We start from the raw sequence: 12,754 nt of genomic DNA on the forward strand, positions 1-12,754 counted from the left end.
TTTCTGCTTCAGATTTCTATGAATGCATTGGTAAATGTATTTCTTGTTTTTATAATTTAGATTCTTCATGAAATGATGGAAGAAATTGACTACAATCATGATGGGATAGTTTCCTTGGAAGAATGGATACAAGGGGGAATGACAACAATCCCACTACTGGTGCTCCTTGGTTTAGAAAACGTAAGTACAACACATTTCACATTTGCATTAGATTACTGTGTTTTGTTTCTATAGTATTTGTTTTTATATTATAGTGCAGTACTCTTTTCCAGCTTAGCTTTAGAATGGGACTCAGTGGCGGCTGGTGACATTTGAAAATGGCGAGGTGTAAAAGTGCTGGACGAGTGCCCCGTCGGTGTCGAGCGAAAAAGCAAAGTCGCAAAGAAAGAATGAAGTTTTAAAATATATTAACACACATGAGACACCTTCGCTAGATGAGCACCGAGCTGCTGTCCCACCTTCGGCCTTCTGTGGTGCAAATGCAGCACGGCGGGCACACATTACTTTAGTGTGCATTGTCTACCAGTTTTTGCAGGGATTAGCAATTACAGCACTTTGTTTTGTCATTAGCCTTTGGCTGGTAGTAGCCTGGAGTGCTAAATCCAACAAGGTGCTTGTATTGAGCACCCGAGTCCAAAATAGCGCCAGTGTTAAAACCGGGGCTATCATTGTCGCTCATTTTACCACCATCTCCAACCTATGTACAGCTCTCATAGAATTACAGTATCATGTTTGAGTTTGATGAACTCAACATTGACTCCCCCCTAGAGAGTTATATTACCGCCCTGAAATACACATTTTGCTGCAGAATTTCATGCAATTTCCCCCCCCCAAAAAATCATAATTGCACAAAAATAAATTACGCATTTTGTATTCCCCTACATCCAGAATGCACAGTTTCCATTCTCCCTTCTAAACAAACTTTATAAACTAAACCAGCCTGCCACACACTCCCTGCATGCTGGAATAAATAGAGATTAGTAAATAAAGAGTGATGACAAAGGTGTTTCCCTCATGCTTGATTCAGTCAGATTGTTTTTTTTGCCCAATACACTGACAAGTATACATATTTACTCACAAGAATACATATTTTCAACGTGTGGGTTTACCGTGAGTCAAAAATGCACAATAAAATAAATTATACTCACAATTTTAGTGTGCTTGAAGGGATTTCTGCGGCAAGACAGTCTAGTCGGCACTGAAGAGTGCAGCCTGGCCTATCTTGAACGGCTGCCGAGATTCCTAACTGTGCCTCATGTGGCAACAGCAATGCAGCGGGCACCCCGAGAGCGAATCGCTCTATCACAGTCACAACTCTGTGCATCTCTCAAAACTACAGCAGGGGGGCTCCGCAGACAGAGCCTTCACAAGTTGGCACCTTTGGTCACTGTCAGCAGCATAATGTGACCTGGATATGCTCGAACCTGACACCTGCTGCTACCCATCGATCTCCGCATGCGGTGGAACCTGACACCGGCTGCTACCCATCGATCTCTGGATGCGGTGGGCCCCTGGCTGCTGTAATTAACATCAAGGCAGCCCGGGCAGACGGACCCGAATCTACGTCTCCCTCACCATCACAGAGGCGCAAGTTGTGTAAACAGGGCCAACTTCATTTAAAACACCTGGCATAGCAACATAACTTGTAGGCCTATGTATTTTATGAATACACCTAGCTTACGTTAAACAAATCTTTTGATGGTGAAGTGGTTAATAAATAAACACAATAACAAGCTAGCGGTGTTGTTTAACCCCTAACTGCTCAGCATCCAAAACACCTCCGACAAAAGGACTTAGTGATTTACCATGAAGGGTGAAGTGAATCATTTGCTACCTGGTGGCGCTGGAATAAACTCCTTCCTCACCCCCTCCACCCTGGATACTGCTGCTCCAATAAGGGGAATCAAGTAGTACTCACTGTTTTCAGCTTGATCACAGGGTTTCTCTCGGACCGGGTTGAAGCTGGTTCAAGGAAGGAGGGAAATGCGAACTCAGCGCAGGAAGCAGTACTTGAAATCCCGCCTCTTGTCATAGGGTGACTCTGTATCAACGTCATCCAGTCAGGGGAGGAAGTCAGGGGAGGAGGCGGGATCCTAGAACTAGAAGAATGTTCTGAGCTGAGCTACGTGACTACGTCAGAGATCAGGGCGAGCCGAAAATCCGACCGAAGTCCTGGAAAACCAGCTGCTTCAGGTAGTGCCTGCTTGCCCTCACCACTGCCTCACAGACACACTCTGCACATGCGTGACTTGGCGATATTGAAGTCGAACGAATGTCCAACACACGTCATGCGCAGGGTGTGTGTGTGTTTGTACACGGCCGTGCTGCACTGCTACCACTGCCTACCAGAGTGACGCAGCCTCAGACCACCAGTCTCCTTTCGGTTTCAAGGTGTCTCTCTTGTCTTCCTCCGACCCCGATCCTCGTCCGGAGGCTGGTGGGGCAACGCGTCCGGAGGCTGGTGGGGCAACGCCCCATTCGCCCCTATGCACCAGCCGCCCCTGATGGGACTTTTACAATCATAGATGCTAATTATCGTACTCAATAAATAATGATACTATGGGGAACTGTTAGAAATTGGATCTCTGTTTGGCTAAGGCTTGCTCCGAAGCCAGGCAGAGACCACTACTCTTGTCAAGGCAAGGGAGTTACACGCCAAAGATAACCCCTGCTCACCCCCTTGGTAGGTTGGCACGAGCAGTCAGGCTTATCCCAGAGGCAATGTGTAAAGCATTTGCGCAACACACACACACAGCAGCTACCCACTAGGCACACTACAAAAGGAACTCCACACGAGGTTATATATATAAATAGCCTTTGTATTACCAAAAACACATTAGAGGGGTAATCACACAATATACACTGTGCCAACTGGCACTAGGCAACATCTACAGGGGATTATATACACACGACAAGGTCAATTTGGCCACTGTCAAAACCATCACAAAGCACAAACTGTAAATGTAGCACAAATAGTAAAAGTAGAGCACAACCAGTAATTATTGGCAAAATACTGTACGTAGTATTATATCCTGCAACATAAAACATTTTATGTAATCAGCATCACATCAGGCGCAAAACACATTATGCGCCAACCTCATAAGCATAAACCTATGATGCAATAACCTCCTAATTATGAATCACGCTAGGGGCATGAAACACAGTATGCACCAATCACCAGAATAATCAAATTATGGAACTTTGTAGAGCCTGGCGCTCTACCAATCTCCCCCAAAATGACCCAAGGTCAACTAGGCTTCTTCTGGGGCATACATGCCCTATGTCCAAAATGTCAGGGCTCTAAGGGGGACCTCGCAAGGGGCCCCCTGGCTGCCTCAGCCGCAAACACAAAGTGCGCCAGGGCACTGGGGCCTGGGGTGTACTCACCCCTCCTTCACCTAAACGGTACTGGCCCCCAAACGTGGCAGCTGCCCAGCACTCTCACAGGGCAGCTGTACATAGGTGCGCAAGTAAGGTCAGGCACTCAAGGTGCCTCTTGAGCCCCATGGGACCTCCAAAACAAATGTGGCCCCACGTTGCAGCTACCTGCGCTCTCGCAGGGCAGCTGAGGTCAACACCAAAGATACAGGCACCAATGTGCCAGGAGAGCTCCCCTCTGGGACTTAACCCTAGCAGGGCCTAAACGTTGCTGCTGCCCGCTAACTGGAGGGCAGCTGGGAAGTTAACTAGGCACCGGCAAAGTGCCTTGACCTGCAGTAACTATATGGGCTGCGAGCCCCACTCACTGGGCTCTCTGGGGGGCGGGGATCTCCAGGACAATCTCCGGGCACTGACAATGTGCCCCGATAGGTCCGCTCCGGGGACCTCTTGTTATCTTCCCCGCAGGGCCTCAGGCACCGCTATGGCCTCTCTAGGCTGCGTCCTCGGGGCCTCGCTCTTTCTCCGACTTCAGGGCGACACGGAGCTGGCTTGTAGGGGAGCCGGGGGCATCCCTCACCCTTGGTGGCTCCGTCCATGAGCAGAAGGCAGGAACAGCTGAGGGGAGCCCCCAAGGCTTCAGTCCCTCATTCTCCGCCGGTCACCACAAAGGAAAGGCACGCGGGGCTCTCCCTTTCCTCATCGGAGCCCCGCTCGACTTTCTGGTTCTTAGGCCCCGCCCGCAGGGAACTCCGGAGCCTCCTCAGCCGTGTGGACTGCGCGCTGAACGCCCCTCCTCCTGCCAGGCGACGCCTGACTTCCAGGTCACCGCGCGATTGCGACGCCCGTTTCTTTTATCCTTCTGCGGGGGCAATACGGGGTAGGCTCCCGTTTTGAGTGAAGACATTTGCGGGGTGGGCCCCCGCTAAGTGTATTTAAAACGAAAGTCAAAGATGCGGGGTGGGCACCCGCTAAAGGTGACGAAAATGTGGGGTGGGCACCCATGAATTTAAAGAGGAAAAACGTGGCATAAACGCGGGATGGGCACCCGCTCTTCCCGGCAATGAGGGGGAATCCCCATGTCGGGATTCCCTCTCGGATTACGGCAGCAGCGCCCTGCACGCCGCCAGCTCCTCACTCTCTTCTGGGGCAATGGAAACACAGCACTCACTAGGTGCTGTGCCCAAAAAAAGTCCAGGGCAAAAGCTGGGCAGGGAATTCAGCAGACAGAGAAAGAAAAAGTCCCTGGTACTGGGGAGACCACAGCACAGCGCAGTCAGGCAGGCAAGTACGCAGGGACCCCCAGGAGACAGCAGCTGGGTCCGGCGGCGGTTCCTCCGGGCAGAGGGTCTCCTCCAGGTAAGCACAAGCACAGCACCCTCTCATGGGGTAACAGCCCCTACATTTATACTTCATTCTCCTTTGTCTGTAGTGCAGGGCATGGGGGAACCAGATGCAACTGGTTCAGGGGGGAATTGGAGCACTTTGTTTTCCAAGCTCCTCTTCCCCCCTTTTTAAGGTGGGGGCTTGGTGATCAGACGCACCACAGGGGGCGGAGCCAGCATTGTCCAGGCTAGGCACAGTCCTATTCAGGGTCGGGGGATTACTCCTCCCACTACTCCCAGCCCAGATGTCCCATTCAGCCTAGTGCTGACTCAACCTTCCCCTCCTGGAGCCACAGTCACCTCCCAACCCCTGTCACTCACAAGCCAGACATGCAATTCACATCAGGCAGCTAGACACATAGCACACAGAAATGCCAACTTCTAAAAGTGGCATTTCTAAAATAGTCAGAATAAATCTGCGCATACCATTGCGTAGTATTTATTATTACTATTCCAACCATAATAAACTTGACCACACTGCTCCTCTCATAACAGAAATTACTAATGATACAAATGACACACTCATCAGGGAACCCCCCAATGCATTCCTATGGGATGGGATGGCAGGCCAATCTCACCAAATGTAACTCAGAGCGTGCACGCACTTTACACTGGACAGCCGCACTAAAGTGCCCAGAGTCCTAAAACCACCAACACTACACAGAGAAAAGGCTAGGAGACAGGCAAAAAGTTTGGGGGTGAACCTGCCAAAAGGGCCAAGTCCAACAGGTACAATAAAATCTCTTACTATTTTCTGGGGCATAGCATGCAGATTATGCTGTTTAATGCACCAAAATCCACATGGTATGGTAAATACTGTTCACATTTCCCCATTTAAATTTGGTCAGTTTTGACCTGTTGAAATTTAGTGAAGGTTGGGGTGTTTAACACCTCTACTAGGTATCAAATTTGTTATTTAGCTTCCAACTCATAATTCAGACGAGTTTACACATAGGTCAGAATACACCTATCTATTCTACCTTTCTATTCATAATCAGGCCTTTATTACTAGCATGGGATCAAACTGGGATACTGCAATGCCCTTTATGGAGGTCCATAAGTCAGTTACAGTGAATACAAGTAGGGCTGAATGGTGACATGTTTCATAGTTTTGGCTTTAGGAAAAAATAGCTTGTCACCACTCTGATGAAAGAAACCCATATCTTCCTGCGAATGTTTGAATATTCTATCAGATTTAAAAGCTGATCTTCAAATGCGTACACATTGTGAGGTAAATGTATCTACCACAAGCAAATCACATGGTGTTGTCTTGCCAGATGCATGATGTTGTCAGAAGTGAGACTTTTTAGGGACAAACTGTCAATCTTGAGGAAACAGGTGGTTTTCTACATGTGGAGCCATGATGTAGAACAAATTGTATGCGTACATTTGACACAAACACTTTTTCTGGCTTATGGAAAGACAATGGGACACCAGCATTCTGTTAATCCTACTGACTTAATGGATGCTTAATTTGAGCCGGTGGTTGCAAGTGTGGCCAACTAGAAATCGTTTTTGGGGATGGCATTTTTTTTCCTCATCAGACTTTGATGCAGAGCAACAGAAAGAAACAAGGGGGAAAGAGGAAAAACAAAAAGGAGAAAGGAGGGATGAAAAAGAATCTGCAGGAGTGAGATAAGGGGTCAGGGAGTGTCTGGTGGTGGATTAAAGAAACATGATGTGGAACTAGGACTACGCAGCTTTGATATGTGGCACGCCGACATTCAATTGCAGCAAGCATGGGATTCTGAGAAAAACATTGGGCCCCAGCACTTATTTATTTACAATTAAGTCCTATGTAAATGGTTTAATGTTCATCTAAATGTTTGATGGGGATCAGTGTTTCTCAAACCTAGCGCCTTCACATGGTCATGTTTTTGCTGTTTCCAATCTCTGGTATAGTATTTATGTGTCTCTTGAATATGGTTTTGGGAAACAAAGACAGTGTTGTGATTAAAAAAGTAGAAAGGTCTTTGATTATCAAATGTGTCCCTTAAGTCCACTGAGCCACAAAAAAATGCGCTAGGCAAAAGAAAGCAAACTATTTTCCCAAATTTGATTCCAGTAATGCTATGAGTTTTAACATCGACTGTGCGTGAAGAAGTCCTAAGCCAGGAGAAGATGGAATACCAGGAAGCTTAAGATGGTCGCCTACCGAAGGAGCTGAATCAGCAGATAACATATTAGTGTTGTATCACATAAATAGTTTTATGTTCAATTGATTTCAATTTTGTTGGCGGCATTGACTGTATCACATACATATTATTGGCTCATGAGTGTTTTAGCAATATCTTATGTCCGAAACTGTATAGATTCAAATACTGCTACTATCATCAATGAAAGATATGGGGGAATATTATCAAGAACGGTGTTAAAATTGACGCCACTTTAGCGGCAGGAAACTGCCGCTAAAGCGGCAATAATGGGCTTGATAATATGTCCTTGAGAATTCCAATGCAAGCTGAGGTTCACACCAGAACATGGACTTCTATTGGAATTCTCAAGGGCATATTATCAAGACCATTATCGCCGCTTTAGCGGCAGTTTCCTGCCGCTAAAGCGGCGATATTTTTAACGCTGTTCTTGATAATATGCCCCATGGTTTGTCCTTGCCACGGCCCTGCCTGTTTCTCACTCATGCATAGATCCTGAAAAGCGTTTTACCCTGTCTGCAAGTAAGAGATATTTTCCTTTAGTTGGCTTCTCTCTTGCCACTCAAATGAACTTAGAAAACATTAACTGTTGGACACCTCATATGAGCCTATTTCACCTAGACTGAGGCACACACCATACCTAGCACTATGCGCCTAAGAAGTGTGCCTGGCACACAGCAGCTGCTATCCAGCACATGCGCTAGGGAGGGCGGAATGCCATACCTCTGTGAATATGATGCCCTCCTGTCTCTCTCTGTCATGCAACGCAGCACAGCCTCTTTGGGGGCTGCGCTGCGTTGCATGACAGCTAGGAAAACCTGGGCGTCAGACTGTAAAAAGCTTTATTTTCCATATAGTTATTGCACTGCTGCATCACAGTGTATCTCCACTAGATGGCAGGCTTGCGATGTGTTTCATGGGACTAGACTTTGGTCGATCCACAGTCTATCATCAAGATGCGAAAGATGCATGCTATGTAGGTCAACACAACTTTTTGCGCTTTACCACGATGAACACAATCTTTGTTCATTTTTAAATGATTCTTTCATGCCTAATTTTTGCTTTGGTGAATCTGCAGCAATTTTAATACCTCGCTTATGATTAAGTAAGTGTAATATTCACTCAACATTGTACTTTATTGACTTATCCAAGTCATAGGACTCAAAGGGCTTCAGACCTCCCGCCCCCCCCTCGTGTGTGTCAGCCCGGGCTGAGACAGCTTTCCGGGCACACACCCAGCCGGACCCGAGTACTTCACAGGTCTTTAAAAGACCACTTACGTGTTAACGAGGCATTGTTGTTTGTTCACCCCTTCATCTCCAATCTGCCTGTTGCTGGACGAATTAGCCACCGTAAAATTTTATGTAGCACCCCCCCCCCCCCCGTAATCCCCCCCCCTAAATTTGGCTCTAGTTGCGCTCCTGTTCAAAGTACTAAGCAGTCATACATCCGTCATTATCAAAAACGTTTCTGATTTGCTGAGGCTCGTAGGAAACCTTTTGGGGAACAAATTATGAAGGGCTTAGGTGTGAAGTGGGGTGCGATGCGTTAGGTTCAGAGCCATGGTCTACTTCACGTGGTAAGAGTTGTAGTTAGGCATGCACAATATCAGCGCTGCTATTTTGCAGGTTACCATGGGGCATATTATTAAGACAGGCGATGCATTTATCGCCGCTTAAAACGGCGATAATGGGCTTGATAATATGCTGTATGGAATTCCAATTAAAGCCCATGTTAGATGTGAAGGGCATCTAACCTGAGCTTCAATTGGAATTCCATAGAGCATATTATCATTTTATCGCCTGTCTTAATAATATGCCCCCAAACTAGTTATATGCCTGGGAGGAGCCAAATGTGTAATACTCTCCAGAGTTAAAGATGGGGGTGAATTATTTGTATTCTCTCCGAAAGTGAGTTCCATACCCAGGGCTTTAAGTGGGATGAAAAAACTGGGGGGTCTCCCAAAGGGGCGTGGCCAATGTAATTAAGGGCGTAGCTTACAAAAGAGTATACTAAAAATCTGTGCTTAGGATAGTGTGCTGTCCGACTTGTATTTTGCTGTTTCTGTCCTTGCATCTAGATATATGATACAAGTAACATCATAAATACAACAGGTCAGGACAATTGGCTTAGTCAATGTTTGTTAGTTGCATAAGATAAATAAGCAGCTACTATGGCGTGTATAAAATATTAATAACACTTCCAGACACCACGACAATGTTGCTGCTCCAGAGTTTCAAAAAGAGAAGGGAAATCCAGAGATAAAATGGCTCTCTTAAAGGATTTCCCTTCCCCTACCGTGCTAACCTGGCATGATGTCATGCCGTAATTTCTCCAGTAGTGAGAAGTGAGCAGTGTGAGCACACGCACAGCGATGGCATGTACTCACTCCAGTCCGGAAAAAAACGGACAGCCTGTGCCAAGGCACAAAGCAGAGCCCGATAGACACCCATTTCAAGCCCACTTTCAAAAAACTGCCGGTGCTCAGCACCGGTAAGACCCGGCCCACTTAAAGCCCTGTCCATACCATAGCCACTCCTACTAAAAAGATGTTTTCGCCTTTGTGAGACGTTTTGAAGATAGTGAAGGTCACAAGTGATGGCAACAAGATCGAAGAGCTCTAGTTTGGTGGTGGATACGGAGATAGCGCAGACTGGAGAGTTACATTATATTTGTATTTGTAGATTTATATAGCGTGGCTAAATAATGCGTGAGGGTATCCAGGCACTGTCCATGGGTACAGGAAGATTAATTGATTTGCCGAGAATAAAAGGATGTCGAGCAGGGTTGGATTGGGATTCAAAATCAGCACGGGCACGCAAATAAATTTGCTTATATTTGCATATTTCCTTTCCTCAAAACACTGCTTTGGCGAAATTTTATTAAAAAAGGGAGGGGTGTAAAAAAAAATGCACAGATTATTTTGTACTGTGAAACACACCTGAAAACAAGTGAGGCCACTTCTGCCCAGGTCCCCTGTCCGCTCAGTATACATACATTAATGGGCAGGCCCAGCGAGAGAAAGGGAGTGACACCTTTGCCTGTTGCTAAATGGGAGGTAATGAGTGCCCATCTGCCTCCAGAAAGGCAACTTGGACACCCACTGGGCCTCTGGCTGTATACAAACAACAGCAACACCGCCCAAATCGGCCCCCGAGACTGCTCAGCTGGAACTGGACACCGGCCCCTGGGGCATTGCCCATGTTACCAATCCGACGCTGATGTCGAGCCAATCCCGAGAATCAAACCTGGATCCCCAGCTCCTGAGTGGGCCGCTCTGGACGCTGCGCCACATCCTCTTCAACACATTACTTTCAATGAGATATTTCTGGACACCGAAAGTCATGTGAAGTCAGAGTCCAGATATTAAGAGTAAGAATTCGTCTTGAGCTGCATTCTGGGTCCAATAACCTTCTAAATAACGTTCATGGATGCAGTTAGGTACATAGCATTGACATGGTCTGGATGGGCGAGTACTAGGTTGACAGTGGTTTGTTGTCCTTTAAAGGAAACCTAGATAAGGAGACGTTTAAATAAGCATCTCATCATTTGAAAGGAAGTACTTGCGACTTGCATCACTTCAGGCAGCTGAAAGGTGTTCTAATTTATGAACAGTGTTAGCGGGGGCTGGTGTATGGAAGTGAGATAAACTCTTTTGGTTGGATGTTGGGAAAAGTATCCATTTACCACAGTAAAGAATCACATTGTTTTATGTGTTTAGCATATGTTAGTTATTTTATTTATTTTTATTTTATTTTATTTCGACAGCTTTGTATAACGCGAACAAGACGCTTGCGGGTATCAGAGCGCTTAACAGGGCAAACACAGGTGATGGACATATACATATAAATATGATGTGTTATGCTAATACATTACTGGTAACTATTAGAGACAAGCACATATCTACAAGAGTGTATACGGAACTTCAGGTGAATTTGGACAAGAGAATAGATTTTACTTCTTTTTTGAAGAAAGCAGCGGACGGATTAAGTCTCGTTTCTGGGGGCAAGGCGTTCCAAATCCTGGGGGCCATTCCTAAAAAGGTACGATTATATGTTTTTTTCTTGGAGAAAAGTTGTGGTTTAAGTAGAAGATTATCAGAACTCCCAGTAGTTCTGTTACCACCCGATAGTAATAGTTTCTCTGCAAGGTATCTCGGGGTTTTGGGGTGCAATGCCTTATGTGTCATACAGGTGATTTTCAAATGGATTCTGCCCTCAAAAGGTAACCAGTTGAGGGCACGAAGGTCAGGGGAAATGTGGCAGTTTCTTTTGGAGCCCGTGATGAGTCTAGCAGTTGTATTGATTGAGGCTCTTAGCAGAGCGGTCGTTTATCTGGGAAGGCCATTCGCGGGTATGAAAGGTTTCAGTTTTCACAGTGTGTTCATCTGAACACTGGCTCCTTTAGTTGCAGCGCTGATGTGTTTCTACATATTTAGTTTATTGTCCAGAGTTATTACTAGGGATTTAGCGGAATCAATGATGAGAGGTTGACCGTCAAGTGCAGTTAGGTGCTTCATCCACTCGTTCATAATGGTTGTTTGGTTGGGGGGAGCAATTAGGAGGAATTCTGTTTTAGTGTGTTAAGTTTTAAATGGTTGTTTGCCAACCAGGTCTGTGTTTTTTGGAGCGTTGAGTTAAGGGTCTTGAAGAGAGTGGACCTTAATGTAGAGTTGTGTGTCGTCGGCGTACCTGTGATATTGGATGTTTGAGGAGTTGAGAAGCTCAGTGTGTGGTTCCATAAACAGATTGAAGAGTGTTGGGGAGAGGGAAGATCCCTGGGGTACTCAAAGGTGACTGGGGTGGGTTAGATAAAGATTGCTTGATCTTGAATCTTTGTATTCTGTCTTGGAGGAAGGAAGTGAACCAGATTAACACTGTTCCAGATAAACCCATTCTATGTTTCAAGAGGTCTAGTAGGCTGTTGTGTTTGACTGTATCGAAGGCTGAGGATAAGTCAAGTAGGATTAACAATCAGGCTTTGTTTTGATCCAGTATTTGTAGTGCGTCATCTATAATGTGGGTCATGGTTGATTCGGTACTATGCCCTGATCGAAAGCCAGATTGGAATTGATCGAGCAGGTTGAAGTAGTCAATCTGGTTACTAAGCGGCATGTGGACACATTTTTTGAGTAGTTTGGCCAAGGTCGAGATGTTGGATATTGGGCATTAGTTATTCAGGTCTGACGGGTCAGCTGATACTTTCTTTAGGATGAGGAATACCTGACCCGCTTTGAAGATGTCTGGAATGGTTCCTTGCAAAAGAGAGGTATTTATAATCCTGGTCCATAGGGTCACTAGCAGTTGAATGAAGGTCATTAAGTGGGTTGCTGGGAGAGGGTCTGTGAAATGATTGGAGAGATTCAAAGCCGTGAGTGTGTTTAAGATAGTTTCTTCGCTGTAGAAGTTGAAGGTGGTCCAGGAGGCATTGTTCTTGAGGTCGAGCTTTGTAGAGCAGTTAAGCGGGGTCACTGGTGTGGTCAGCGAGGTGTTAATGTGTGGGTAGGTATGGGATAATAGGTCGTTAAGTAGGTCTGTCGTTAAATTTTCAGTCTTTGTTGTGAAAAAGGAGGCAAGTTACTCGCAATTGGGGAGTGTTTCCGGATTAGCATGGGGGGAGTGGGAGATACCCTTAGATTGAGCTGTGATTATTTCGAATAGTTTTTTGGGGCGGTTCTTAGCTTGGTCTTAATGTTTACATATGAAATCAGCTTTTGAATGTCTAATCTTTCTGTAAAAGGAGTTTCTGGTGCTTCGCAGTAGTTTGAGGTGGGCAGCATATGGAGCGGCTCTCCATTGTCTTTCAATTGCTCTCAGTGATCTTCTGCCTTCATTTAGC

General features: G+C 46.0%; 1 protein-coding gene across 2 annotated transcripts in view; it reads left to right on the plus strand.

The window, feature by feature from the left end:
- The window catches only part of DGKB (diacylglycerol kinase beta), a 1,940,047-nt gene that overhangs the window by 448,666 nt on the left and 1,478,627 nt on the right, over positions 1-12,754 (plus strand). For both annotated transcript variants that reach the window (XM_085630814.1, XM_085630813.1), the window contains one exon: positions 61-180. In XM_085630814.1, the coding sequence (XP_085486940.1) occupies positions 61-180 (120 nt within the window). The remainder of the gene's footprint in view (positions 1-60; positions 181-12,754) is intronic.

The sequence above is a fragment of the Triturus cristatus genome, chromosome 10 (genome assembly GCF_964204655.1).
Source record: "Triturus cristatus chromosome 10, aTriCri1.1, whole genome shotgun sequence".
In the NCBI taxonomy this organism is placed as follows: domain Eukaryota; kingdom Metazoa; phylum Chordata; class Amphibia; order Caudata; family Salamandridae; genus Triturus; species Triturus cristatus.